This window comes from Alosa pseudoharengus, unplaced genomic scaffold (genome assembly GCF_046254945.1).
Source record: "Alosa pseudoharengus isolate Yale_2024_CS ecotype anadromous, Long Island Sound unplaced genomic scaffold, YU_APseudo_1.1 YU_APseudo_1.1_scf_22, whole genome shotgun sequence".
In the NCBI taxonomy this organism is placed as follows: Eukaryota; Metazoa; Chordata; class Actinopteri; order Clupeiformes; family Clupeidae; genus Alosa; species Alosa pseudoharengus.
This window is the reverse complement of record NW_027468680.1, coordinates 5692679-5718008: the sequence shown is the minus strand read 5'-3', so window position 1 is coordinate 5718008 and position 25330 is coordinate 5692679. Positions and strand designations below refer to the sequence as shown.

The 25330-nt window shown below is 42.2% G+C and overlaps 2 protein-coding genes across 3 annotated transcripts in view; one reads left to right on the top strand and one right to left on the bottom strand.

Moving 5' to 3' along the window:
* Positions 1-21969, bottom strand: part of tdp1 (tyrosyl-DNA phosphodiesterase 1) — a 52789-nt gene extending 30820 nt beyond the window's left edge. Inside the window, exons 1-10 of one of the 2 annotated variants that reach the window (XM_076300333.1) lie at positions 21878-21969; positions 20602-21240; positions 19679-19722; positions 19465-19520; positions 19096-19192; positions 18452-18486; positions 13015-13107; positions 10289-10459; positions 3388-3466; positions 2891-3073 (exon numbers count right to left, since the gene is read on the bottom strand). In XM_076300333.1, the coding sequence (XP_076156448.1) occupies positions 2891-3073; positions 3388-3466; positions 10289-10459; positions 13015-13107; positions 18452-18486; positions 19096-19192; positions 19465-19520; positions 19679-19722; positions 20602-21238 (1395 nt within the window). In that variant the 5' untranslated portion in view covers positions 21239-21240; positions 21878-21969. Of the gene's footprint in view, positions 1-2890; positions 3074-3387; positions 3467-10288; positions 10460-13014; positions 13108-18451; positions 18487-19095; positions 19193-19464; positions 19521-19678; positions 19723-20601; positions 21241-21568; positions 21801-21877 lie in introns of those variants that run through there. The other variant, XM_076300332.1, reaches the window with a different exon arrangement.
* A 249-nt stretch (positions 21970-22218) lies between these two features.
* The window catches only part of efcab11 (EF-hand calcium binding domain 11), a 14701-nt gene continuing 11589 nt past the window's right edge, over positions 22219-25330 (top strand). The window contains exons 1-3 of the mRNA XM_076300100.1: positions 22219-22290; positions 22558-22653; positions 22848-22896. Of these exons, the coding sequence (XP_076156215.1) occupies positions 22219-22290; positions 22558-22653; positions 22848-22896 (217 nt within the window). The remainder of the gene's footprint in view (positions 22291-22557; positions 22654-22847; positions 22897-25330) is intronic.

The window sequence follows — 25330 nt, the reverse complement described above, 5'->3', positions numbered from 1 at the left end:
GGGGGGCCTTACAATAAAACAATTTATGTGTACATTTAGTGACGTACACCAACAAGGATTCCCGGGACACTGAAAGACCGGGGTACACAAAACTTGGTGGGCATGTACCCCCACATGGATAGCATGGAACTGTCATTTTTCGTTTTGATCTGTAGCCCCCCTGCTGGACTGGACCCCCCGAAAGGAGGGTAGGCCAGACACAGTTCTCTGTGAATATCTTGAGAACTGTAGGACCTAGGATGACCATTTTTTCCGTATATTTGCCTCCAGGGGTCATGTTAACCCAGTTCATGTGCACACATGTGCACAAACAGATACACACACACACACACACATTCACAGTAATCATACGTATGACCAGGGGGCCCCTAATCGAGTTTCTTTTTTTTTTTTTACATAATAAATAACGTAAACAAGTGACATCAATGAATGAATAAATGAAACAATTATCATTCAAATCAAGAAAATTATGATTTCATGATTAATATGCCTGCCTACTGCTACTGTGTCTGCCAGCCTTTGAGTCACGCGCATAAAGTAGACACCTTGGGTGCATATACAATTCGTGCAGACACTGCATCAAGTTCAACAATCGGAAGAGACGGTAATGTTCAGACAAGTCACAAAAAAGGACGTATCCCTCTGGTGCCGAAAACAGAACGAAGAAAATGACAGAGGAGGAGAAAAATGAGCAACATACAGGTATGTTTTGCATGATTATTTACAGTATGTTTTGTGCTTGAGGTAGCTAGCTAGCTGTCATGATCTAATATAAGCCATCACCAGAGCTAAATCTCCGCCATCAACAGAGAAATGTCTCCCATTAATATATATTTATCTAGATGTATTTCAGATGTCAAGGATATTGGGATTGTTTTGGATGTTCAATCAAGCATGTACCCTAGCTCAAGGTAGGCTTATTATGTCGTAAATTAAAGTTAGCTAGCTGACTGAAGTGGACATTAGCACTACAGTAGCTACATGAAAACGTAGCTGAAGGCAAATTTACCACAGAGGGATTGTTTCTGATTTCGCACCTGAAAGTGTTGATAGTTTATTACTGCTCTATAATATGTGACATAGTGGTAAGTCTGATAGCAACAACAGACTAAGCCCAGGCTCCCAGTCCCAACCCAACCCACTGACTAGCGCGACTCTGGGCATCGGTAACGTTCCAGCTTCATAGGCAAAGATGGAACAGTACGTCCGCTCTGCTCTAAGATCTTTGGAGAGAGATGGTAGTGTTTGAGAAAATATACCATGTTGGGTGGGGAGACTTCTGTGATGAAAATAAATGTACATTTGATTAAGATAGTGGCAAGTGATGTAGCGGTGCTACCAGAATATTTAGGCTGCAGTAGATCACCATGTTAAGCGTTCACCATACTGCAATTAAGTATACTCTTTTGAGTATGCCTCATTTGCCAATAGAATATGAATTGTTACATGTGGAATTGCTTGTTATTTGAGTGTAAGTAATGATAGCAAAATAAACTCATTCTGCTCGATCAACTATGCACTTATGCAATATTTTTTTTTTTTCAGAGACACTGTTGAAGTCCTTTGGAGCACATCTCTACCTCTACCTAACTCTACCTACCAGAAGGTGAGGTTTTCTTGATGGCAAATGGTTACATAGCCTGTTAATATGACACGACACATTTAACATCGTTTTATTTATTTATGTATTTATTTAATCATTGCAGATTTGTCCACTGCAGAGTTGCAGATGCCTAAAAACCAGGAACGAAGTAGGAATAATTATCTATTTTTTGGGACATTTTATTTTTGATTATTAATGTTTGTCTATTTTGTTTTTATTTTGTAGTTGAAAATTGCTCATTTAATGCACATTTGCGGATTTGTTCAGCAAATCTGTTGAAAAACAAGTCATTAAACTGATGTACTTGTTTACAACAAATACAAATGCTGTTGTATTTTGTTATTTGTCAATTCAACTTCAGTAAACCACCCTTAGTGCTTCACTTTGAATATGAATGTTTCAAAAAAATCTGTGATTTTAGTACCCTCTAAGATTAAAAGGTGACAGGGGAGGGTCTGCTTAGGGCCCCCAAAAGGCTTGGGCCGGCACTGCGTATGACACATACTCACACAGTAGACATATGTACGCTTCCATGCACAGGCACATACGCAGGCACACACACAAGCACGCACACACACACACACACACACACACACACACACACACACACACACACACACACACTCACACACACACACACCCACACACCCACACACATAACATAAACATAACACAAACAATCAAGAATTTCTCCTAATTATGAACAGGCAAGATGGAGGTGGGGTTGTATAAAATGAATTTTACATGTGAAATCTATGAACTAATCATGTTTTGGTACTTGTTGTCTAGCAGATACCAGTGAGAATTGAGTGTGGATAATGCAATTTAGTGAGACAGTTAGAATCATATAGGCCTTTCAGCGTGATTTCTTTTTGTGGAAAAAATGTGCTGGACTGGGCGGCGGTCATATTTTGTACCGCTCTGCGGTACATCTAGTTTGTTTTCAAGTAGCAGGGAATTCAAGCCAAACCGTTGCAACTCTGCCATCAATCATTATGTTAAGCCCGCCTAACGACTCTATACACGATTTGATTGGCCTGATAGAAGTTTAATTTTCCGAGCTCACACGCCAACGGAGAGTTGCTAGACTAGCCCTGGCAGCAAATGTAATTTGCTGCCGCTAGGGTGCGTCTAGATTTCTAGGCTAGGGTGAACTTGTAAATGTAAACATTTGCAAAAGAGATCAACATCCACTAATTAGTTTGCTATTTAACTTAAGTATGTAACTCTCTGGCGTGTGTGTGTGTGTGTGACTGTGTGTGTTTGCAACATGACCCAGTGACTGACCAGTAGCATTTGTGGTTCTGGACCGACTGATTTCCCTCCTTTGCCGAGCGTAGTTAACGTGTGCTGGAACTCTGCGGCTAGCCACTTGGTCTTGTCCAATCCCATGGAGCCGATGCTGGAGAACTGGCCAATCACGGGCCAGGCCTCCTCATTAGGCACTGGCTTTGTGTGCTCACGCAACAGCTGTGATGGAGGAGTGTGTGTGAGGTGATGGAGTGTGATGGTGTGTGTGTGTGTGTGTTTGTGTGTGTGAGAGAGCGGTGTGAGGGAAAAGAAAAGAGACACATGTGTTATTTCGAGACTCATCAGTCTGTGGCTCATTGGCTAGCAGGGCTGTGATTTGGACTCAAATAGAATCAGGCCTGTCTGCTTTGTGTGTGTGTGTGTGTGTGTGTGTGTGTGTGTGCGTGTGTGTGTGTGTGTTTTGTGTGTGTGTGTGTGTCTGTGCGTGCGTGTGTGTGCGTGTGTGTGTGTGTGTGTGTATCAGAAATCAGCACCTTCCTAAGGCGGAGGTGGCCCCACTTCTCCATATCAGCTCCCACATAACGCCCAGGGGTCGAGCCAATCAGGTATACACTGGGGACAGATAGGAGGAGTACTATTATTGAACACACACACACACACACAAAGAGACACTCTCTCTCACACACACACATATATACAGTATATACACACACAGAGACGCATACACATAGAGAGACACACAGACAGACTCTCTCTTTTTCTCTCACTCTGACACACACACAGACAGACACTCTTTCTCTCTCTCTCACACACACAGAGACACACACACACACAGAGACATGTGTGACAGAGACTAGGGCTGTCACTTTTGCGAAAAAATCCTGTTCGATTTTTGAGACATAAGTGTTAATTGAATCGATTGTAAAATCGATTTTTCATGTCTAAAGACGTTTCCATTTTCAACGCCAAATATAGGCCAATCCACAAACAACTAACAGGCATTATGACGAACGTAAAGAGGGCGCTTGTAGACGCACAAGCCAACTCAATTTCTGATGATTTATTGGCGTTAAGTTTCGTGCACAATGACAAACAGGAGTGCAACATTCTCAAAAAACAATAAGCAGAGTGGACTGCCATAAAATCAGTGAAAATCATTACAGCAGGCTTTAACGTAGCTGTGTCTGTGTTTACGATTAGTAATGTCAAACAAATTTCGCCTACGTAGAACTCACGATTGCACAGTTTGTCATTCTCCATAGTTTGATATACCCAAAACCCGAAGTGCTTCCACATCGAATTCCTCAAGTTATTAGGGCCTATCACTCGTCTCTCATGTCGCACAGGTTGATCGCGTTGTCCTCCATTTTTTGGCAAAACACGAGCAACACAGCAGCCGATTGAAACAGCTGTTTCCGGTGCGTAAAATTGGTGGTAATTTTCTTTTTAGCTTTCGCAATGCTTACTGCAATTCGGAATTCTTTATTTTATTTTTCTGATTTTTGTTACATCTATCTTTTTTATTTGTTTAATTCGTTTAAAATTAATAGTGTACATATTTGATTAAAATCGATTCCCTATTTTAGTTTTCGAAACTTGTGTTGGTTGGTCCAATCGATTGTGCAATCGATTTTCGAACGTAAAGTGACAGCCCTAATAGAGACAAACATAGACTCTCTCTCTCTCTCTCACACACACACACACACACACACACACACACACACACACACACACACACACACACACACACGAGGATGGAAGATAGGCAGTTGTAAAATCAAAAGCTGTCCTGGCTGCCTCAACTATGTTTAAGTATGTTAATGTTCTGGAAAATGTGTTTCTGACACACAATTACCTATGATTAACATTGTCTACATGTTGACTCAGATTTGCAAGATCACATTTACAGAGCACAGAAAATGATTTCAGGCTAAAGGCAGGCGTGTGCAATTTGTACAATCACAACGTGTGATAAGAGTGCTTTCATTTGACTTTTTATGTAGAAATGTTTCAAACAGATGTACCATTTTTGTCCAATTTTCCATGTCTCTGCTGTGATTACCACCCCTAAAGGAACCGTATGTAATATTGTGGCCAAAACTAGCACTGCAATCACTTTCAAATTACTGTAGAGCGGTGTATCCCCTCCCCCTCCCCCCTGACTGGCAGAGCTGGCAACCCAGAAGCCGAAACACTACTCACTTTGTGATTAGTAGATAGGTGGTATCTTGATCAACATCAGTTGAGGGCTGCAACTTCACTTTTTAAATGACAATATCCTGGCCGGACTACTGTTGTCACTGATAAAAGTATTTGAAATGAACATGATTTCTTAATGTCTAGTGACATATCAGGGCCATTTTATGATTAATTTAGGGCTGGGATAAACGATTATTTTTTAAACGATTAATCTAGCGATTATTTTTTTCAGACCGATTCGATTTCGATTCGATTCGATTATCGATTATGTCCCCATTAATTGACTAATAGCAACTTATACATGTTGATTTACATATCTGAATGAAAAAAACATGAATTCCTTAACATTGAAATATATTATGTTTATTGTTCTTAAGATTCCAAAATAAAAGACTATAAGTGCAAAGTAATGCATTCTTAGTCAGAGGTAGCATTCAGTTCAGTTCAGTAGTGTATAGTAGGGGGGGGTGTTATTTCATGAAAATGTTCAGATTCAACTTTAGCCCAGATTTTCTAAGAAACATTAAGCAGAGATCATTACAATGCACAATGTAAAACAAAGTTGACCTCAGTCATAATGTTCTGCATGGTTCACTTCAGCTTGAGCAGTGGAGATGTTTTACGAGCAGATTTACGCAAATGCTGATAACTTCTCTATCGCTGTCATTGCTGTCAGTGTCCGTGGCAACGTGTACTTTTCTCCTTTTGGACTGGAGTTGCTCAGTTGCAGGGTTGTATATATCATCAAAGTCCTTTTAGGCAAGTCCCTCCACTTGGCGGCCATATTGCAACGCTTTTTGGGCACTCATTGGGCATCCTATTCAGCAGAAATGCGCGTGCGCAAGGCTTCACGACACCAACCTTGCTCCAGCGGCGAGTTCACAACACATGATTGGCACGATGTCTTCACAACACACCATATGATTGGCTCAATGTATTCTCATCACACCACATGATTGGCTCAATGTATTCACATGTCAACGTTTTGCCGAGGAAGGGGTGGGATATGTGTAGACAACGGCCATGTTGGCGTTACAAACTAGCCGCATTTTTGAGTGCTGTGTCTCCTCATTAGAAAGTCTCTGGTATCATCTGCTGTATTTACCTGCTCTGATACTATCAGTAGATTCAGTGGTGGTCTCTATGGTTGCCTCCCCCATAACTTCTTCGTATGTTGACCCAACCAATGCTGTATCAGCCCTCTTCCGTTCCTCTTCCTTGTTCTGCATGGCCTGCAGGGCCTTTTCCCTAGCATTCTTTCGTTCCATTGTTCGCTCCCACTTTCTATCAACCTGCTCCTCACAGTAACCTTTGCGACCATTACGCATGGAATGCAAGAACTGCCTCATCCCCCATCTTGACCCCAAAAAGGTTTTCTTGGGACACTCGTGCCGATTTGTTCTCACAAAAAATGTCAACAGATTTTCCATATCCCCATTGTACTCCTTCATGTCAGTTTTCCATTTCTCACTTTGTTTGGACTGTGGCCAATTCATATTGGCGAGGAAGCGGGTATAACGGCTTCTACACACAGTTGCGTTCCATCAAGTGGGTGTTCCCGACGGTAGCTATGCAAATTACTTGAAGTATAACCGTAATTTGATTGGTTGGTGCCGTCCGTCGATTGGCTTGATTGGCCGGTGCCGTCTGTCGGTGCAGCAACAGCTGAACTTCTCAATGCGAGCGACGGGAGAAACGCGACGCAACGGACCCACAATTCAGTTCGGCAACGGATTACGTAAGCCCATGTAAAGTGAATGGGATGCGTCTCCAGCACTGCAACACACGCAACTGTGTGTAGGAGCCGTAAAGGGCTTCAATTCTGCTGGCAATGTATTGCTCCCCAATGGTGTATATGTTGCAGAACAACATTTAAAAGTGGTCTTCGCCGCCATAGACCTGGTTCGCAGGACTTTACCGGCCCTTGCAGGGCGAAGAAGATACATCATGCATTCAATGATATCCTTCTTACGGGGCAAGGCACCATGAGGGAGGTCAGATTCTTCCATATAGGCCACATCTTCAAGTTCCTTCTTGGATTTTGACCTTGTTCCATGAATACAAATCGCCATTGTTAATTTGTTCGTCAGTACTGGACATGCCAGACTTCAATTATGGTGAATGTGGGTTTTGTCACTGAATAAAAGCCACATCACATGAGACTGTTTTTTAGAAACAAAATATCTTAAGTTGTATGACACTTAACTTTTTATGCCAGTACTGTGACACATTTCGACGAGAATCATGATTTGATAAAGTGTGGGAATGTTATTGATTTTTTTGGGGAAAAAGGCATTTCGGTGACCTTTCACCTACAATATGACCTTGACATTAGACTTTTCATTGTGCAAAGTACTCTTACGATATAACATGACACATGTGAGATCATTAAATGGTCCAACATGATAATATTTGTCGGTTGTAATAGGCCAAAAGTGGAAAAGTTGTGAAATATGGCAAAAAACACACATTTTCAGGGTTAAAAAAGTAATTTTGGGGGTAGGGGGGGGGGTTTTGGAAGAAAATTTCAAAAAACTTACACAGGAGTGCTTAAAACATCTTGTTGCATCAGGAAATCAGGGCTATTGTGGTATTTGGTATTAACACCCCCCCAGGTCTAATTGAGTGCCTGTCACTTTAAGACGACGTTCTTGAGGGAATCCTTGCAATTAACATTAACACAGTTAAAACGCTGCTGATGTGTGGATGCAATTCATAACGTAGTTAGTTCAAATAACGGTTCGTATTTCTCCTTGGGACAAGCACTTTTGAGTCTTGTAAAAAACTTTTACATTTACATCGGGATTTTGCAAACATTCAATAGTCAATAAAATGAGCCCTACATGAGTAACGAAATTGACAAGCAGATGTAAGTAAGCATGCTAAACTTGACATCCGAACAGTATTCTAATGTTAGCTTTGAGATACTGCTTGATTGCATAACTTAACTTAGTTTGGTCTCCCCAATGTACTTGTGATGAGACCTTAGCAGAGTTAACTTTAATTAATGCAGCAGTTTTGAACAAATTTGCGCAGCATGGTCACGATGGTAAGCGGATTTAATAGCAATTTAGCCCGCCATGTTCTATGCATTGCTTCTATGTGGCAACAACAATCCTTCAACAATCGTGAATATTTTGTTAAATGCACATGTAGAGGAGGGACAGCGGGCTCGTTACAAGAGAGAGAGTGGCTGGGGCAAGGAAAGGCTGCGTGCGTGAAAAGCACAGCTCAATGATTTCGTGGCCCCCAGCCAAACACTGAAGGTGTAAAATTAAAAATATTTAGCGGCACACATTATGCTTAACGAATCGACGCACATATTTTCCGTCGACGTATTTTTTGCATCAACGTCATCGATTACGTCGACGCGTTGTCCCAGCCCTAGATTAATTGAAATACATTTCTTACATACGGTTCCTTTTTAAGGGAGTTTTTCCTTGCCCCTGTTACTCTTGGGTGCTCCTTGTTGGTGCCCCCCCCAATCCCAATCCTCCCCCACCTTTCTTATGCAGCCCTTGCCACTTAATCTACTAAACCCCTCTTCTACTGCACTTTTTAACCCCCCCCCCCCCCCATAAATGCACAAATAGGCTGACACCAGACATAATTTCACTGCATTTCTTACATCCAGTAACTAATCTTGATGCTTATTAAAAAAGGATAATCAAAGGTAAACAGTAAGGATTACAGAAAATCAAAGTAGGCCTACTTTATTTGTGAAAATGGTTTGACTGAGGTAATTCACAAAGCAGTATAACCTTTCGTAGAACTGTCCAAAAAAGACAGTCACCTAAAGAGATGGCATCATGTCATATGTTTCAATACATTCATATATTTTGTAATTCATATTAAGTTCATATCTTTTTAATAATTCATAGTCTGTGGCCTGCATAATTACTAATAGCCAAGTAAGTATCTAGTAATTTCATATTGATGTAAACTATTTGACTACACTTCTGTTTAATGCCATTACATTGGTGGTGTACGTCTAATTGACTGCCTGCCCCTTTAAGGACGTGAGAGTAGCCTAATTACATTTCTGAGTGGATTGGAACACTTGCATCTCACTGTGTTCGGCTACGAGTGTAAATCACTTTTTGCATAGTGCATTACGATATGCGGATGCATTTGGGAATGTCTTCTATGTTATTAGTTAAAATAAATGTTAAAAAAACAACTCGAATGAAATCATTATTGGATCATAGAAGAGGTACTGTAAATGTCTTGCAATTTTATTAATTTCTATGATTTTGGTAGCACTACTCAAACTAAGCCCACAAGCTAGCAAACATGACATAAGCTAAAAGGACTTATTCAGGTAAACGTTTGCCAATGGGTTGCATAGCCTACTCAAATGTCAGTAAACCAAGTAGGCCTTAATTAACTTACTTTCATAGCCTAGGTAGGTTAGCAACACCAGGTTGAGAGATGCAAGTAAGCAGATCATTAACGTTAGCCTTCTATTTATAGTCATCAAAACTGCAGAGGAACAAACACGTTAGAGCAGTCTTTGGTGTCATATGCAGAAGGTGCAGAAGTAAGTGTGCCATCTTGCTCAATATTCTGCGCGAGGGACTGTTGTGGTAGGTGACATTTCACGGTGAAACTACGATGATTTGTCAAATTTGCGAAAAAGTTGCGGTGTTTGGACAAAATTGCGAGTGCCTTGGTAAGTGACGAAAACAATCGTCTTCGTGAACAGCTGTGCATAGGCTACTTTGTAAAAGAGAGAATACGCTCATCCCTATACATAACGCAAGGGGTAATTAATGTAATTATAGTTTGCCTTTTATTTGTGGATTTATTTAATGTAGCCTAGACTATTTAGTGTTATTTCTTCCCCAAGCTCATAAAATAAATTTGGGTCGCACATAAATTGACAGGGTCGGTCGGAAACCGGAACCCAAGATTTTTTTTTTTTATGCCCTACAGGTGTTTCTAACAAACCTAACCAAAACCTGGGGGGTATATCTGGACAGGTGGAAGAAATGCAAACGGATAATACACACATCACACACACGCACACAGACACAAAAAAACACACATGCACACACTCTCTCTCTTTCTGTCTCACTCACAATCTCATCTCTGTCTGTATGTATGTGTCTCTCAATACACACATCACACTCTCATGCATTTATGTAGGCGCGCACACACACACACACACACCTTTAGTACTGCCTCAGTTACCCCAGGGTGCAGTGCAGAGGCGTTCTCTTGCAGAGGTCATACCTGGTGTCTGAGAGGTCATGTTCTCTGATGCGTTGGATCCACTCTCTCAGCTCCGGGGCCCTGTAGGCCTGCAGATACTCAATCAAGTCCCTCTTGAAGAACGTCGGGGACTCCCCCGCAGTCTCGGGCCTTCCCTCGGGCAAGACGGGGTACAGAGGGCTTATCCACATCCTGTGAACACACACACACACACACACACACACACATTCATTTACATACTGTATATATGGACTCAAGCATATACAGTATATATACTTCAGTATCCTTCTACTTGCATTGCCACCACAACACTACCTCTAGTTTAGAGACAACATGAGAAAATAAAGGCCAGCACACACATCCATACATACATACATCCATACATCCATACATCCATACATCCATACATACATACATCCATACACACATCCATACACACATCCATACATACATCCATACATCCATACACACATCCATACATACATCCATACATACATCCATACATACATACATACATCCATACACACATCCATACATACATCCATCCATACATACATCCATCCATACATACATACATCCATCCATACATACATACATACATACATCCATACATCCATACATACATCCATACATACATACATCCATACATACATACATCCATACATCCATACATCCATACGATAAATATTTTCCTGTCAAATGTCAACAGACCCTTAACATATATACAGTTAAGAACAAAATTATACATACCCATGCCAAATATTGCAAACATTACATTAATATTTGCCAGGGGTATGAATAATTTTGTGTCAAACTGTATGTATGATATACGGAAAGATATATGGGAAAAGAAACGTGCTATTATTTCATGCTATTATTTTATTTTCATTATCATTTCTTTTTTTCGGCCGGAAAAACATCCATTTTATGTCTGCCGTGTAGCAGTGAAGCCTGACCTGTGTAAGGTGTGGGATAGAGAGCTGAGGGCGGAGTGGCGGACACACACACACACACACGCACACACACGCACACACACACACGCATCTGATCTGTGCTAATGAATCCAGCAGGGACTGGACTCCGGCAGATGAGAGGAGAGCAGAGAAGAGGTGGAGCACCCCGGGTCTAATCTCATTCATTGAGCATCGTCTCCTATTCCTTTTTTAATGTTTACCAGATGAGGGGAGTGTGTGTGTGTGTGTGTGTGTGTATGTGCGCGTGTGTGTGTGTGTATGTGTGTGTGTGTGTGCGCGTGTGTGTGCGTATGTGCGTGTGTGTGTGTGCGTGTGTGCGTATGTGCGTGTGTGTGTGTGCGTATGTGTGTGCGTATGTGTGTGTGTGTGCGTATGTGTGTGCGTGTGCGTATGTGTGTGCGTGCGCGTATGTGTGTGCGTGCGTGTGGATGGGAGGTGGACGCATGGCTTGCCCCACAGGAAACACACTAAGAGAAAATAATGGAACATGATAAGAGCTACAGAATGAGTATGCACCTGTGGGCTATTGTTATGAGTTCTGAGTTCTTAGGTATGAGTGTGTTGGGAAAGCAATACCACCATGATGACATAACAAAAGATGATCCTGTACTGAAGCGATAGAAACTGAACAGAAAGGCTCTCTCTCTCTCTCTCTGTGTGTGTGTCCGCGCGTGTCTGATTAGACAACCTTTGAGACTTCTCATTTCTGTGACACTAAAGTTTGTTGCCAGTATATCAATGAGCAGAGAGCAATGGCACAAAGGGGCTGCTCTATGTGTGTGTGCATGTGTGTATGTGGATACAGTATGTGTGTGTGTGTGTTATACTCATTATTCAAAATCAAAGACTCCTTCATCACACTTCCTCAAGACTGTATTGTGCCAGGGGAGACATGCCTGACCACAGATGTTTCAAACATATTCTTGTCTCATTATCTCGTTTGGTTTTTCTTCTTCACTGAGACACCATAGGAAATCTGATATGAGAAGTTAATCCAGCGTGATCTCCTTCCAGGGAATAAGGCTGACAGTGTAAGTGTGTGAGTCTCTGATGCGCCGTTCTATTTGGGACAAATCGGCTTCTTTTCAATTTCCTGCACGTTGTCATGGTTACCACCCAATAACGCACAAACGCACATCGTATGAATGCGCGAAACACCATTTCTGGATATGAAGGGGGAAAAAAAAATAACAATAATGTTCCGCCTGCAAACCAGCTCATTTGAACTCTCAGGCAACGATTCATCCAAAGGACAGTGACATGACTCGTGAAAAAGGAAGGAGGGTATTAGTGGACACATGGCGTGTGAGCTCTGACAAGCTCTCTATATTATTATCTGATGGCCTGTCAGACTAGTCAACACAAGGCCTGTCACAATATCCCCCCGCTTCTGTCTTAAAGTTATATTTGTGGACTTTTTTTAGCCTTTATTTCATAAGGCAGTGGGAGCGGACAGGAAATGACCCGAGAGAGAGATGGGGAGCGGGGGTTTGGGTAATGACCTCAGGTCGTCAGTCTACATTTTCTTTCCCTCAGGGCTTCTATACACAGTTGCGTATTCTTATTTCTCGTCCGACTCTTTTGGTGGCCATTTTGGAAATATGCCATTTAAAAGATTTGTCACCGCCTAAATTAAATGCCATCATCAAAAATGTTGACTAGATGTCCTAAGCATGCCAAAAAAAATGCAAAAACCTCAATAACTTATCTTTTTTAAGGAGCACCCCCCCACCACACACACACACACACACACACACCGGAGATGTCACTCACCCCTGAGTCTTCTGGTACCAGTCGGCTCGGATCATGTTAGAGGTCAGGATGATGACCCGGAACCCTTCCACATACCAGAGCAGCATCATCTTTCTGAAAAAACACATTTCACACTGAGATTATTACTACAAAATGTACATCAGGTTTATAGGCCAAGTATACTTACAAGTATATACGAGGAATTTGTGTTCTGCATTTTACCCATCCGGGGGTAGTGTACAACACACCCACACACATTGTACACCCATACACACACACACCCTCAGTGAGCACGCTAGGAGCACACATACACACCCGGAGCAGTGGGCAGCCTTAATCCTTGCGCCCAGGGAGCAGTTGGGGGTTAGATGCCTTGCTCAAGGGCACCTCATCCGTGGACGTGGATGTGGGAGAGCGCTGTTCAATCACTCCCCCCACCCACATTTTTCCTACCGTTCAGGGATCAAACCGGCCACCCTTCTGTCACAAGTCCGATTCCGTAACCAGTAGGCCACTGATGCCCCTAAAGAAAAATGTTCTAAACTTTTTAAACTTACTAAAGACCACTCCACAGCAAAACAGCTCTTTGGACACAACTCTGTTGAATTGTATTTGCCACTTTCCTTACAGGCCTTCTCATGTCTGGATGGACAAACAACCAGCCAAAAAAACAACACAATTACTGCCCAATTTCTAAATTGTCTGTACTTGCAAAGGTCCAAGAGTCTTTAGTAAATACCCAACTTAAGGGCTTCCTGCAAAACCATAACATACTTTGCCCGGCACAGTCAGGCTTTAGGACCAAGCATAGCACCATTACTGCAGCTACCAAGGTGCTTGATGACATCATCTGTGACCTTGACAATAAGATGAGCTGTGCTGCCCTGTTCATCGACTTGTCAAAGGCCTTTGACACAGTTGATCACTGTATCCTGCTCAAGAGGCTCCGGGACATTGGCTTGGGTAGTAAGGCAGTCCCTCAAGGGTCTATCCTTGGTCCGGTCCTATTTACCATTTATATAAACACCATCGCCTCTGTTGCAGATGATAGCAAAATACACCTCTATGCAGACGACACAGTTCTATATTGTCCCGCCCCCACCCTTGCTCAAGCTTATCAATCGTTACAGCAGTCTTTTAATTTATTACAGACCACCTTCATTGAACTTAGACTGGTATTAAATGCTGGTAAAACTAAGGTGATGCAGTTCACAAAGTCTCGCACAGTACCCGCACCAACCACCCTTACCATTTCCACACTGGAGGGGAAGTGTGTTGAAAATGTTTCATCTTATAAATATCTTGGTCTGTGGATTGATGAAAAGCTAACCTTTAAAGTTCATATTGATAAATTAGTGAGAAAGGTGAGAGTAAAGCTCTGCTTTTATTTTAGAAATAAATCCTGTTTTACTCTCCAAGCTAGGAGGAAACAGATCAGTGCCACTTTCCTACCAGTCTTGGACTATGGGGGTGTTATTTATATGCATGCTGCCTCTACCACACTGCACACACTTGACACAGTCTACCATGGTGCACTACGGTTCATTACTAATGCCAAGTCACGCACTCATCACTGTCGTCTTTATGAGATGACTGGTTTTAGCTCTTTAGGTCTGCGTAAATGGTTCCACTGGCACATTTTTATTTATAAAGCTATTAACGGTAATTTACCCAGCTATCTTACTAGTCTGTTGACTTGGAATCATTCCATTTACAATCTCCGCTCTGTTAACTCTCTGGCTCTAAATACCCCACGTACAACAACTGAATTTGGTAAGACTGCTTTTAGCTATGCTGCTCCTTGGTGTTGGAATTTGCTCCAAAAAGTTTTGAAGCTTTCTGTTTTTATCCCACTTGAACATTTTAAACAATTACTTAAACGATCCAAATTTGAACAGTGCACATGTTTTCAATGAACCCTTTATGTGATTCTTAAATTGTTTTTACATGTAGGCCTACTGTAAATCTGTTTTGTTTGTTGTGTCACTGGCTTGTGTCTGTCTAGTCCTCATGTATTTCTTATATGTTATTCTGTCCTTATTAGTCTGTCTTGTCATCAATGTTTCTGTGTAACTTGTGTGTCTGTTGCCCCAGGGCTCCCTTGTAAAAGAGATTTGAATATCTCAATGGGACATCACCTGGTAGAATAAAGGATACATAAATAAATAAAAATCAAAGATTTTTGAACCATTGGTTAATAACAAACAAGTAATTTCTTTCAAGTCATCAAATATTAGGTCCACAACAATCAGGGTTTAGAACGAACCATAACACTATCTCAGCCTCCACATGAGTTACTAATAACATAATATCGGCCTTACCGGGAGGCTGCACCAGGCGCATAACTGAAGCGTTCTGTTTGCGACGCATAACAATAGTTTCAGAAGACTGAAAACGTCTTCGCTTAAGGCCCTGGACACAGTCTATCACTCTGCCCTTAGATTCATGACTGGTGATGGCTCACAGTCGATCACTCTGCCCTTAGATTCATGTCTGATGATGGATCATAGTCTATCACTCTGCCCTTAACACGCACCACTGTGTCCTATATGATAAAGTAGGTTGATCATCTTTAGCAGAAAGGAGGAATAGACATTGGTACTTATTTACCAATCTACAAAAAGGTATTGTTTGTAGATTGATATCTACAAAGTTATTTAACAATCTACAAAGGTATTGTTGGGAAGCTACCATGTTATGTTTCAAACATGCTTGTTTGGAATTCTCCTACTTCCTGGAATAATCTTCAAGGCACTGCAAAAACAAACTCTACTTTCCTGTGGACAAGTCAAATCTGCAGTCACATTAGGATTGTGCGAGAGAGAGGGTGGACGGGTGGAGGGGAGGTTTGTTGCTGGTTGCTGTAGTGGAGTTGGTGGTGGTGGTGTGGGGATTAAGCACATCTGTTGCCTATAAGGGATCCTGCTGCTGCTTCCGTGCTCTGCCCCTTGCATTAAACATGAGGAACATGAAAGGACAAGACTACAGAGAGAGAGAGAGAGAGAGAGAGAGAGAGAGAGAGAGAGAGAGAGAGAGAGAGAGAGAGAGAGAGAGAGAGAGAGAGGGGGGGGGGCAGCAGTGGATGGGTAAGTCATTAATATGCCATCACGCTGTAGCTCTGAACCTTTCCCCTAACCACACCACACAGCAAACCCAGGCCAACTGGCTTGTTGATCTTAAGTACCAAGCAGAATACCGCCCCCCCCCCCCCCCCCCCCCCCCCCACACACACACACACGGTAGGTTGACCCCACCAGTGCTTCCAATCAGACGATAAGATAACATCTCCTATGCTGACTCTATGTATCATGATTAGGCCTATTTTTGTGCGGTCATTAAGTGAAGAAGCACCTGGCTACATGGGGAGAGTGTGTGTCTGTGTGTGTACCTGCGTGTGAGAGAGAGATCAGACAATCTGTGTGTGTGTACCTGCGTGTGAGAGAGAGATCAGACAAGTTGAGATAATTACCATCAGGCGGCAATTACAGCATCAGAAAAACAGCAAAAAAACAAAAAAACATCCCCACTCTTAACATTCAAAAGCCTCATTAGTCCCTTTCGCACCAGAGGGATTTCTGCAGTTCCTAAAACATAACATTCCTAGAACCCTTTTTTTCTTGTGTTCCGATAGGATTATTAAGTTCCTCTGACCACAGTTCCTATAACTCTTTCAGCTCCTATCTCAGGGGAGGGTTCTTTCCCTTTACATAGGAACCCTTAGTGACCTAGTCTACATTGATTGGTCCAACTCATAAGCCCAACCCACTGTCAACCCTGCATTCATAGCCGCGGCCGTCTTTAAAACCCATGCTGGATGAGAGCAAAATATACAAAAATACACTGCTGTCAGACACTTTATTAACGAGAATGGACGGCATGCAGAACACTCGTGGATGGTGAACAGCCTTGTGCAATGGCAGCAACGTCTGCAAACGATACTGTCGATACATCACTTTCCGTTGCAATTCGCCTGAATACTACACACGAATACAACTCACTAATGTTAAAGCTAGTTAAACTACGGGGGACATGGAAAGAAGTTTAAGAAAGATGTTGGGTAGGGGATCGAGTTTTGCCATGCTGCCACGTTGACGGGCTGTATGACGTTAAGGGCACTTATTTGGTTGTGCAGTGGCCTAACCCATGTGTAAACATAGTGAAATAACGTTTTGCACAGTAGAAACATTATATAAATGGGAACGCTTACTGTTCTAGCTATAAAAATGGCAGAATCATCCATATGCATGATATTTCCATAACCTCGAAGTGGGCTACACAGAAAGGTTGCCGATTCGATCCCCGACCAGTGGGAACGGCTGAAGTGCCCTTGAGCAAGGCACCTAACCCCTCACTGCTCCCCGAGCGCCGCTGTAGTAAGGCAGCTCACTGCTCCGGGTTAGTGTGTGCTTCACCTCACTGTGTTTTCACTGTGTGCCGAGTGTATTTCATTAATTCACGGATTGGGATAAATGCAGAGACCAAATTCCTTGTATACGCAAGTATACTTGGCCTAGAAACCTGATTTAACATTTACATTTGAGACTAAATATAGAAGAAAACCACAGCATTGTCCAATCACTACTATTCCCAGCAATGCTAGGATATAGGACCTCAGTGATACAGGTACAGGACTTTTTCAGAATTGCTCCTTGTGGTCTAGCTGTCCGGTGAGTGTCTAACCTAAACTAAACTCCAGTGTTCATAGTTTTAGTTCTGTCAAAGTCTTTTTAGGCAAGGCCCTCCACTCAGCGGCCATATTGCAATGCTTTTTGGGCACTTATCGGGCGTCTATTTCGGCAGAAATGCATGTGCGCAAGGCTCCACGACACCAACCTTGCTCCGGCGGCGAGATCACAACACATGATTGGCACGATGTCTTCACAACACACCACATGATTGGCACAATGTATTCACAGGTCAACGTTTTGCCACTGAAGGGGTGTGATAGTTGTGTGTAGACAACGGCCATATTGGCATTACAAACTAACCCCATGCATTTCTATGGAGGATGTTTTGAGTGCTGTGTCTCCTCATTAGAAAGTCTCTAGGAAACAAACATGGTGCCTGGGACTGAGTCATAATCATAGCCAATCAAAACTGTGTGTTGCAGCAAAGAGCTGAGGAGTGTAATTTGATTGGCTGTTGAGCTCAAATATTGACTGTTTGCAAAACTGAAACTGAATCATGGACGGTATCTTTAACTTCAAGATGGCTGAAATTTCTGTAGCTTACTTATGGGATACTCATGTTATTATAACCAATTTCTATGAATATTTTACACAACTTGTTTTATGTGAAAACCAGAAATCAAACAAATTTGTTTCATTTGTTTCACTTCAGCAGAGGACAAACAGTTATTTCATCTGAGAAAAGGCCTTGTAATGCCACAAAAAAGACATAATTTAAGTACAAGATGATGTAAATGTTTAATACTCAGAGAGAGGAAATTAACACTTACGTGTGGTGTGTGCCAAAGGCAATATCCAGTTTAGCCTGTCGGGTACAAGATACTCAAGTCAATTCCATTTTATTAGACACAAGCATATTTCTGATCCCATTAACTTTGCTCATTTACAAGGAGGCATTTTATTTCTCACAATTATCTTTGCATCAAGCAGAAGCAATTCATGAATCTAGAGCAGAGTGGGTTTCCCTAAGGATTTGTCTTCACATGCCTGTTACACATCTCATTCATGAGATTTTAAACACACAAACACACTGAGGTACTGGCCATTTGTTGCCCCCTAGTGGACATATATGCATACTGCAAGCCTACCTTCAGGGGTGTATTCCAAATACGTGGTTTAGTGACAAACCTGGGTAAGTTAACTCAAGAGTAAGTGGTAAACAAGATTCCAATGGCATTGTTTTGTTAGGAGAATGAAGCCATACAGCTCTTCTATTAGGAGGTTTACCCCCTACTCTGAGTTAAATATCTATCTATCATCTATCTATCTATCTATCTATCTATCTATCTATCTATCTTACCCAGGTTTGTCACTAAACTACGTACTTGGAATACCCCCTGGTGGCAGAGGGAATATCTGTATTTGCTCATGTAATTATTGTCTCCCTGAAACAGATTGGTTAATAGTACTCAACCTGGCAAAAGCGGACGTGGGCATACGGCTGTGCCTGCTGGATTAAACGGGCTTTGGACTCGCGCTTCTCGCCATGAACAATCAAGACGGGCTTATCCCTGACAACACAAACAGATGAGCCTGTGTGGGTGTGTGTATATGTGCATTTCTCTCTCTCTCTGTGTGTGTGTGTGTGTGTGTATGTGTGTGTGTGTGTGTGTATGTGTGCGTGTGTGTGTGTTGAGCATGAAAGAGCATCACTTTACTCACAGGGCACTGATACAACAACAACAAAAGATATGAATATGCAATCTTAAGTGTTCTTTGCTTGTAGGACATATTCCTTCCTGATGTTATGTGAGGCAATCAGTGTGGCGGAAGCTGTTTTTACCTGAATTCCGGAGGGTACTGTTCCACCATCCAGGGGATATCAAAGCAGTAGTTGAACTGCAGAATTAAATTGAAAACAAAAACAATGTCATTGATGTAGACACATCAAAGACATCACCTCTTTCTTTTTCTCTATCACACAAATACTGTACACAGACACACACACACCTTCCTGAATCAATAAAAACGGATTGAATCAGTAAGCAGCACTGTACCTGCACAGATTCTTTAAGAGTTCCAAACATGGGGGAGAGAATTTCTAGATAAAACAGATAAACAAACAAAACATATCACAGGACAAAGTCAGTCTACTGCCTAGTGTACTAAATCACATCATACAGCCTTACTGCCTAGTGTACTAAATCACATCATACAGCCTTACTGCCTAGTGCACTAAATCACATCATACAGCCTTACTGCCTAGTGCACTAAATCACATCATACAGCCTTACTGCCTAGTGTACTAAATCACATCATACAGCCTTACTGCCTAGTGCACTAAATCACATCATACAGCCTTACTGCCTAGTGCACTAAATCACATCATACAGCCTTACTGCCTAGTGCACTAAATCACATCATACAACCTGTCTAGTGCACTAAATCACATCATACAACCTGCCTAGTGCACTAAATCACATCATACAGCCTTACTGCCTAGTGCACTAAATCACATCATACAACCTGCCCATTGCACCAAATCACATCATACAACCTGCCTAGTGCCCAGTGCACTACTTCATCACATGGTACAGCTTTACAGTCAAGTGTACTACATTATATCATACAGCCTGTGTACTGGCTAGTGTACTACATTATATAATACAGCCTGTCTACTGGCTAGTGTACAACATCACATGGTACAGCATGTCTAGTGCCCAGTGCACTACATTACATGGTACAGCATGTCTGTACTTCCTTGTGTACTACAACAAGTGGCACAGTTTCTACTACATACTGTACATCATTTAACATGATTTCTCTATAATAGTCATGTGTTGTGCTTCTGATGTGGACATGTTAACTGGTGTACCTCTGATGTGGACATGCTAATTGATGTGGACATGTTAACTGGTGTACCTCTGATGTGGACATGTTAACTGGTGTACATCTGATGTGGACATGTTAACTGGTGTACCTCTGATGTGGATGGCTCCAGTGTTGTACTTCTTGTCCAGCCCCACCACTTTGTTCAGATAGAAGCGGTACGTCTCCGCCTCCTCATTGATGCTGGTCTCGAAGTAGTCCGCAGGCTCGTCGATGTAGTACGTACGACCGTGGGGGCTGGGAGGCCTAGCGACCTCCTTCTTCACCCGTTTGGGGCTGGACTGTGTTTTGGGCTGTATCTTCTGTCCAGACGGGATGACCCTGTCCTTGTGGTTGTTGTCATTGTCGTCATCGCTGCTTGACAAGGCCCAGCCAGCCTCCTCCGTCTCCCTCTTCCTCTTGGCGGCGGGCGAGGGGTTGTTGTTCTCGTACTTCACCGGCTGCTGCTGGTTGGCATGAGCAGTCTGCCGAGCCTCCGAGCCCATGACCAGGGCTGAGGGTTTTGGTTCCTTCTTCACCGCCAAGGACGGTTCGGATTTGACATCAGGCGTGTCTGTGTTTGACTGGAAGACACAAGCAATCTTCCTTGTCACAGGTTCAGTCTTTATTGTGTCTTGTTCAGGCGTTTCCACTCTTTCTGTCTTGATGTTGCTTGAGCGGGGAGGTACATCATCGTCATCATCACTACTGGAAACAGTCCACCTGCCATGTGCACTCTGCTGAGACATCTCTAAAGAAGAACAATATGTACTAAACACACAGATATATAATCAGACAAAAAAATATTTAAGTAAATAAGTGAGGAATTATGGTGAGAGGAAAGAGAGAAATATGAAACTCCTACACAGTCTTTTAACAAAGATCACCTGACCTTTGACCTTAAATCTCAGCAATACAACAGCACAACAGTAAGATCATGCTCATGCAAGACATTTGAGATTTATACTGTCGCTTTGTCAAATTTACTGCGTTGTCAAGATTGTTTTTGCAAACCCCCTTGGTTGTGTGCATATTTGCTGTTACATAACACGAGGCATGAAATAGACATTCCAACTTACTTTGGCGGCGGGAATACTGAGTTTCTAGTAGAAGGCTAGGAAAAGTATGCACCTTCACATGCAGGACAATGCTCATGAAAGATAGCGATAGTTATGTGCATTAATCATTATTCAAGCCAGAAAAAGATTCGCAAGAATACAATTCATCTTAGATATAAGCTTGCAATTTGTTTCAGTCGAACACAATGCTCATGTGTGTGGCATGTGTTCAAAGGCTACTTTGTTATGTTTCTCTTCAGTTAGCGTAGGATGGATGTAACCATATTATTCTTCCCGGGCAAACATTGACACAGCAGCTACTGTACCTACCCAACGTTTAAAAGCACGTAATGCATCGTCTGGCAAATTAGTTACCACGAGTTAAAATATATTTAATCTGCTGCAATATCTAATGTTAATTTTGCTATTAATAAACATGAATAAAACAACACAACCGTGTTGATGATATCTCTTGCGCCTTTAACAAACGAATCTGAGTAGCGCGGAATAACAAACCAATCGCAAACACGGATAGTTCAGACCCGCCTTTTTACGAAAAAATAGTAACCAATCGGGTCAAGAGACAGAGTTCCCATGCCAACGTTTGGGACACATTTGGCACACTGCAGGTTGTTCCCGACGTTTGTGAGCTCTGTTTGCACCGACCTAAAATGTTTTCCAACAGTAATTTGCATAAATCCAACAGAAAAATAACTGATGTGGATACAAAACGTTTTGTGGAGGTAACTTACTTGACTTCCTTCTTTTCTAATAGTAAATTGAATAATGTCTGCTATGCCAAGTTAAATCATTGTGTTTGCGCTGTTTGCTAGGGAACCTGGCATCTCGAAAACAAATCCAGGTGCATGGATTTGATAAAGAGAGAGGCAAATCAAGCGCAAATTGATCGTTATCTTTACAGTTTGGAGCAAGGTTTGCTGAAGAGTTAAATGAAAAGAAAAATGAACTTATTTCTCTTATCTTATGAGAAGTGTCTCCCTTATTGTCAGGTTTTTCAACTCTGTGATGTGGACAAAAAAGGTTACTTGAGCAGAGAGGACATGAAGATGGCTGTTGTCATGCTGTTTGGATATAAGCCATCAAAGGTAAATTTCGTTGAACTTTATTTTCGAAGTCCGACACTCACTTTCATAGAATTCTAGCTAATTATTGTACCTATCATTTTGTATCATTAGGGGGCGCCATTGCTCAATTTTAAAGAGGAGTAAAACGTGTTGATCTTTCCCTCACAATGTACTTTATTTTCATGTTAATGCCTTTACTGTCATCCCTTCCACAGTCTGAGACAAATCTCTTAATGACCAACTACACTTCCACAAACTTGCCAGGTAAGAATGTTAAAATGATTTAATTTACTGTTTAGTGTCACCCCACATCTTGTATGCCTCAGTCTATTTTCCATAGTCATTCCTGTGAGTACCATGAGTGGAATTTGATTTAATGGGTATACAATTGGAATTTATTTTATGTTCTATTGTATTATGCTAAATGTATTAATTCACTGGGCTATACTTGTCTTGGCTCTTATGATTATTTAATAAAAAATGAAAGATAAAAAACATTCTACGGGGAGAGAGATTAAAAAAGGGCTTAAGGCTGTGATCTGTGGTCTGATGGCACGTTTTCGCCTTGCATCAGAAACGTACATAATGCACCCACTTCATCTGCTCAGACAGAACTCGCTTTGTTTTCCGGACGTAAATATCCTGAAGGAGTGCTGTGTACACATGGTTCAGCAGCAGTGTAGCCAGAGAAATGACCCAGTGCCCACTGGCTCACAGTGCGGTGCAGTCGTGTACGCTGCTGTACTCATGCATGCCTGAAGCGTAGACATTTGCCCACTCTCATTCACAGCTTCACTCTATGCATCAAACACAGAACTGCACATAAAGTGTTCAAATGCAGAGCACTGTAGAGAACACTCACTGTAGGCTGTAATTTAGATAGATAGATAGATTACACTTTCACACAGATTACACTGCTGTATTTATTTATCCTCCAGTTGGTCTCTTCGCAGGGAAGGAAGCTGTTTACACCCACTAATGGTTTCATCGATGCTATTTTGGCGGCTTCAGCAGTTTCACTTCAAATACATATTTACTAGGCTATGTGGTGAAAAGTATTCCTGAGCTTGAGTTGTGCTATATTAGTAAATGGATTGAAAACATAATCAGAATTGCTAACCTGGACTAATGCCTGTTTCTAAGAAATCATGTGTGTGTGCCGCCATCCACTACCACACTTATTTTTTATTATCAAATTACAGGGTCTCTCCATTTGAAGTGCAGTGAATCGCCTTGTAAATGAACATTGTAATGGTCCTTATTGAGGTGTTAGAGCTGGGCTGTTCTCAGCGATAAGCTCCATGGCAACTGTAGTAATGTTGCGTTGCGCATTTCCTTCATTTCTTCCCCTTTTTTTTGAGGTGGTGAGAGAAAAAGAACCTTGTCTTATTTCTCTGAAATGAGATGCAATGCTGTGTATGAAAGGAGGCTTGACTTAGATTTTTGTGTAATCGTTTTATGCACCGCTGGTAATTACATAGGCCTGACAAAAGGCAGTAAATAATTTCTGGCATGGAAGACGGCGTGTGTCGCGGGCCCTCTGACAGACAGACAGGAGCATTGGAGAGGACAAGGAGGTGGGGGTGGGCGTGTGTTGGGTGGGGTGGGGGTAGGGGGTTGCCAGTTGGCACGACCTTTTTATATATATATGTATATATATAAATATATAAATAGGGAGGCATTGAATGGTTGAAGACCTAGATTAGTAAGTAATTTGTCTCTTGTTTTCCGCCACGAGCAAATTGCTTTTGTATACTGCCCCACAGGAAAGCAGAAGATAATCTAGTTAGGGTGGCACACTTGGCGTGAGGAAACACTCCACCATTAAATCTCGCTCAGAGCAAACGCTCGGAGAATGAAATTGCTCCTCTTCTGGATTTCATGTGATTACTAAATTAGTGATGGTGGGGAAGAGTGGGCTGCGGAGCGCTGAGACGTGGGGGCTCGACTAGACGCTCTCTGGCTCTTGGCAGACACGGACGAAAGGGAGGGAGATAGGGATGGAGAAAGAGAGGGAGGCAGAGAGAGAGGGGGAGGGAGAGAGAGAGAGGGATGGAGAAAGAGGGATGAAGAGATAGGGAGGTAGAGTGAGAGAGGGGGAGGGAGAGAGAGAGAGGGATGGAGAAAGAGAGGGAGGCAGAGAGAGAGATAGGGGGAGAGAGAGAGGGATGGAGAAAGAGAGATGAAGAGAGGGGGAGGTAGAGAGAGAGAGAGAGAATGGTACCAAGGGAGAAAGAGGGACAGATAAAGAAAGAGAGATGCATAAAGAGAGAGAGGGGAGGGAGGGAGAGAGAGAGTGCATTTATGGTTCCTTAGTGTACCCTACAGTACTGGGCGGCTGTCTTTGTCTAACCTACATTTCTGCCCCGTTCTCTGTGGTTGTGTCTGAACAGCAGTGGGGATCATTCTGAACCCTGTGAATAGTGGAGAAGCATAGCAAATGGTTATAACTGCAATTATTTCATAATGTCTAGGGCCTTAAGCACTGCCCTACCATATACCATACTGTATGTATACATGTGTGTGTGTGTGTGTGTGTGTGTGTGTGTGTGTGTGTGTCTGTGTGTGTGTGTGTGTGTGTGTGTGTGTGCGTGTGTGTGTGTCTGTATGTGTGTGTGTGTCTGTATGTGTGTGTGTGTGTGTGTGTGTGTGTATGTGTGTGTGTGTGTGCATAAAACTGTGTGTTTCATACATTACT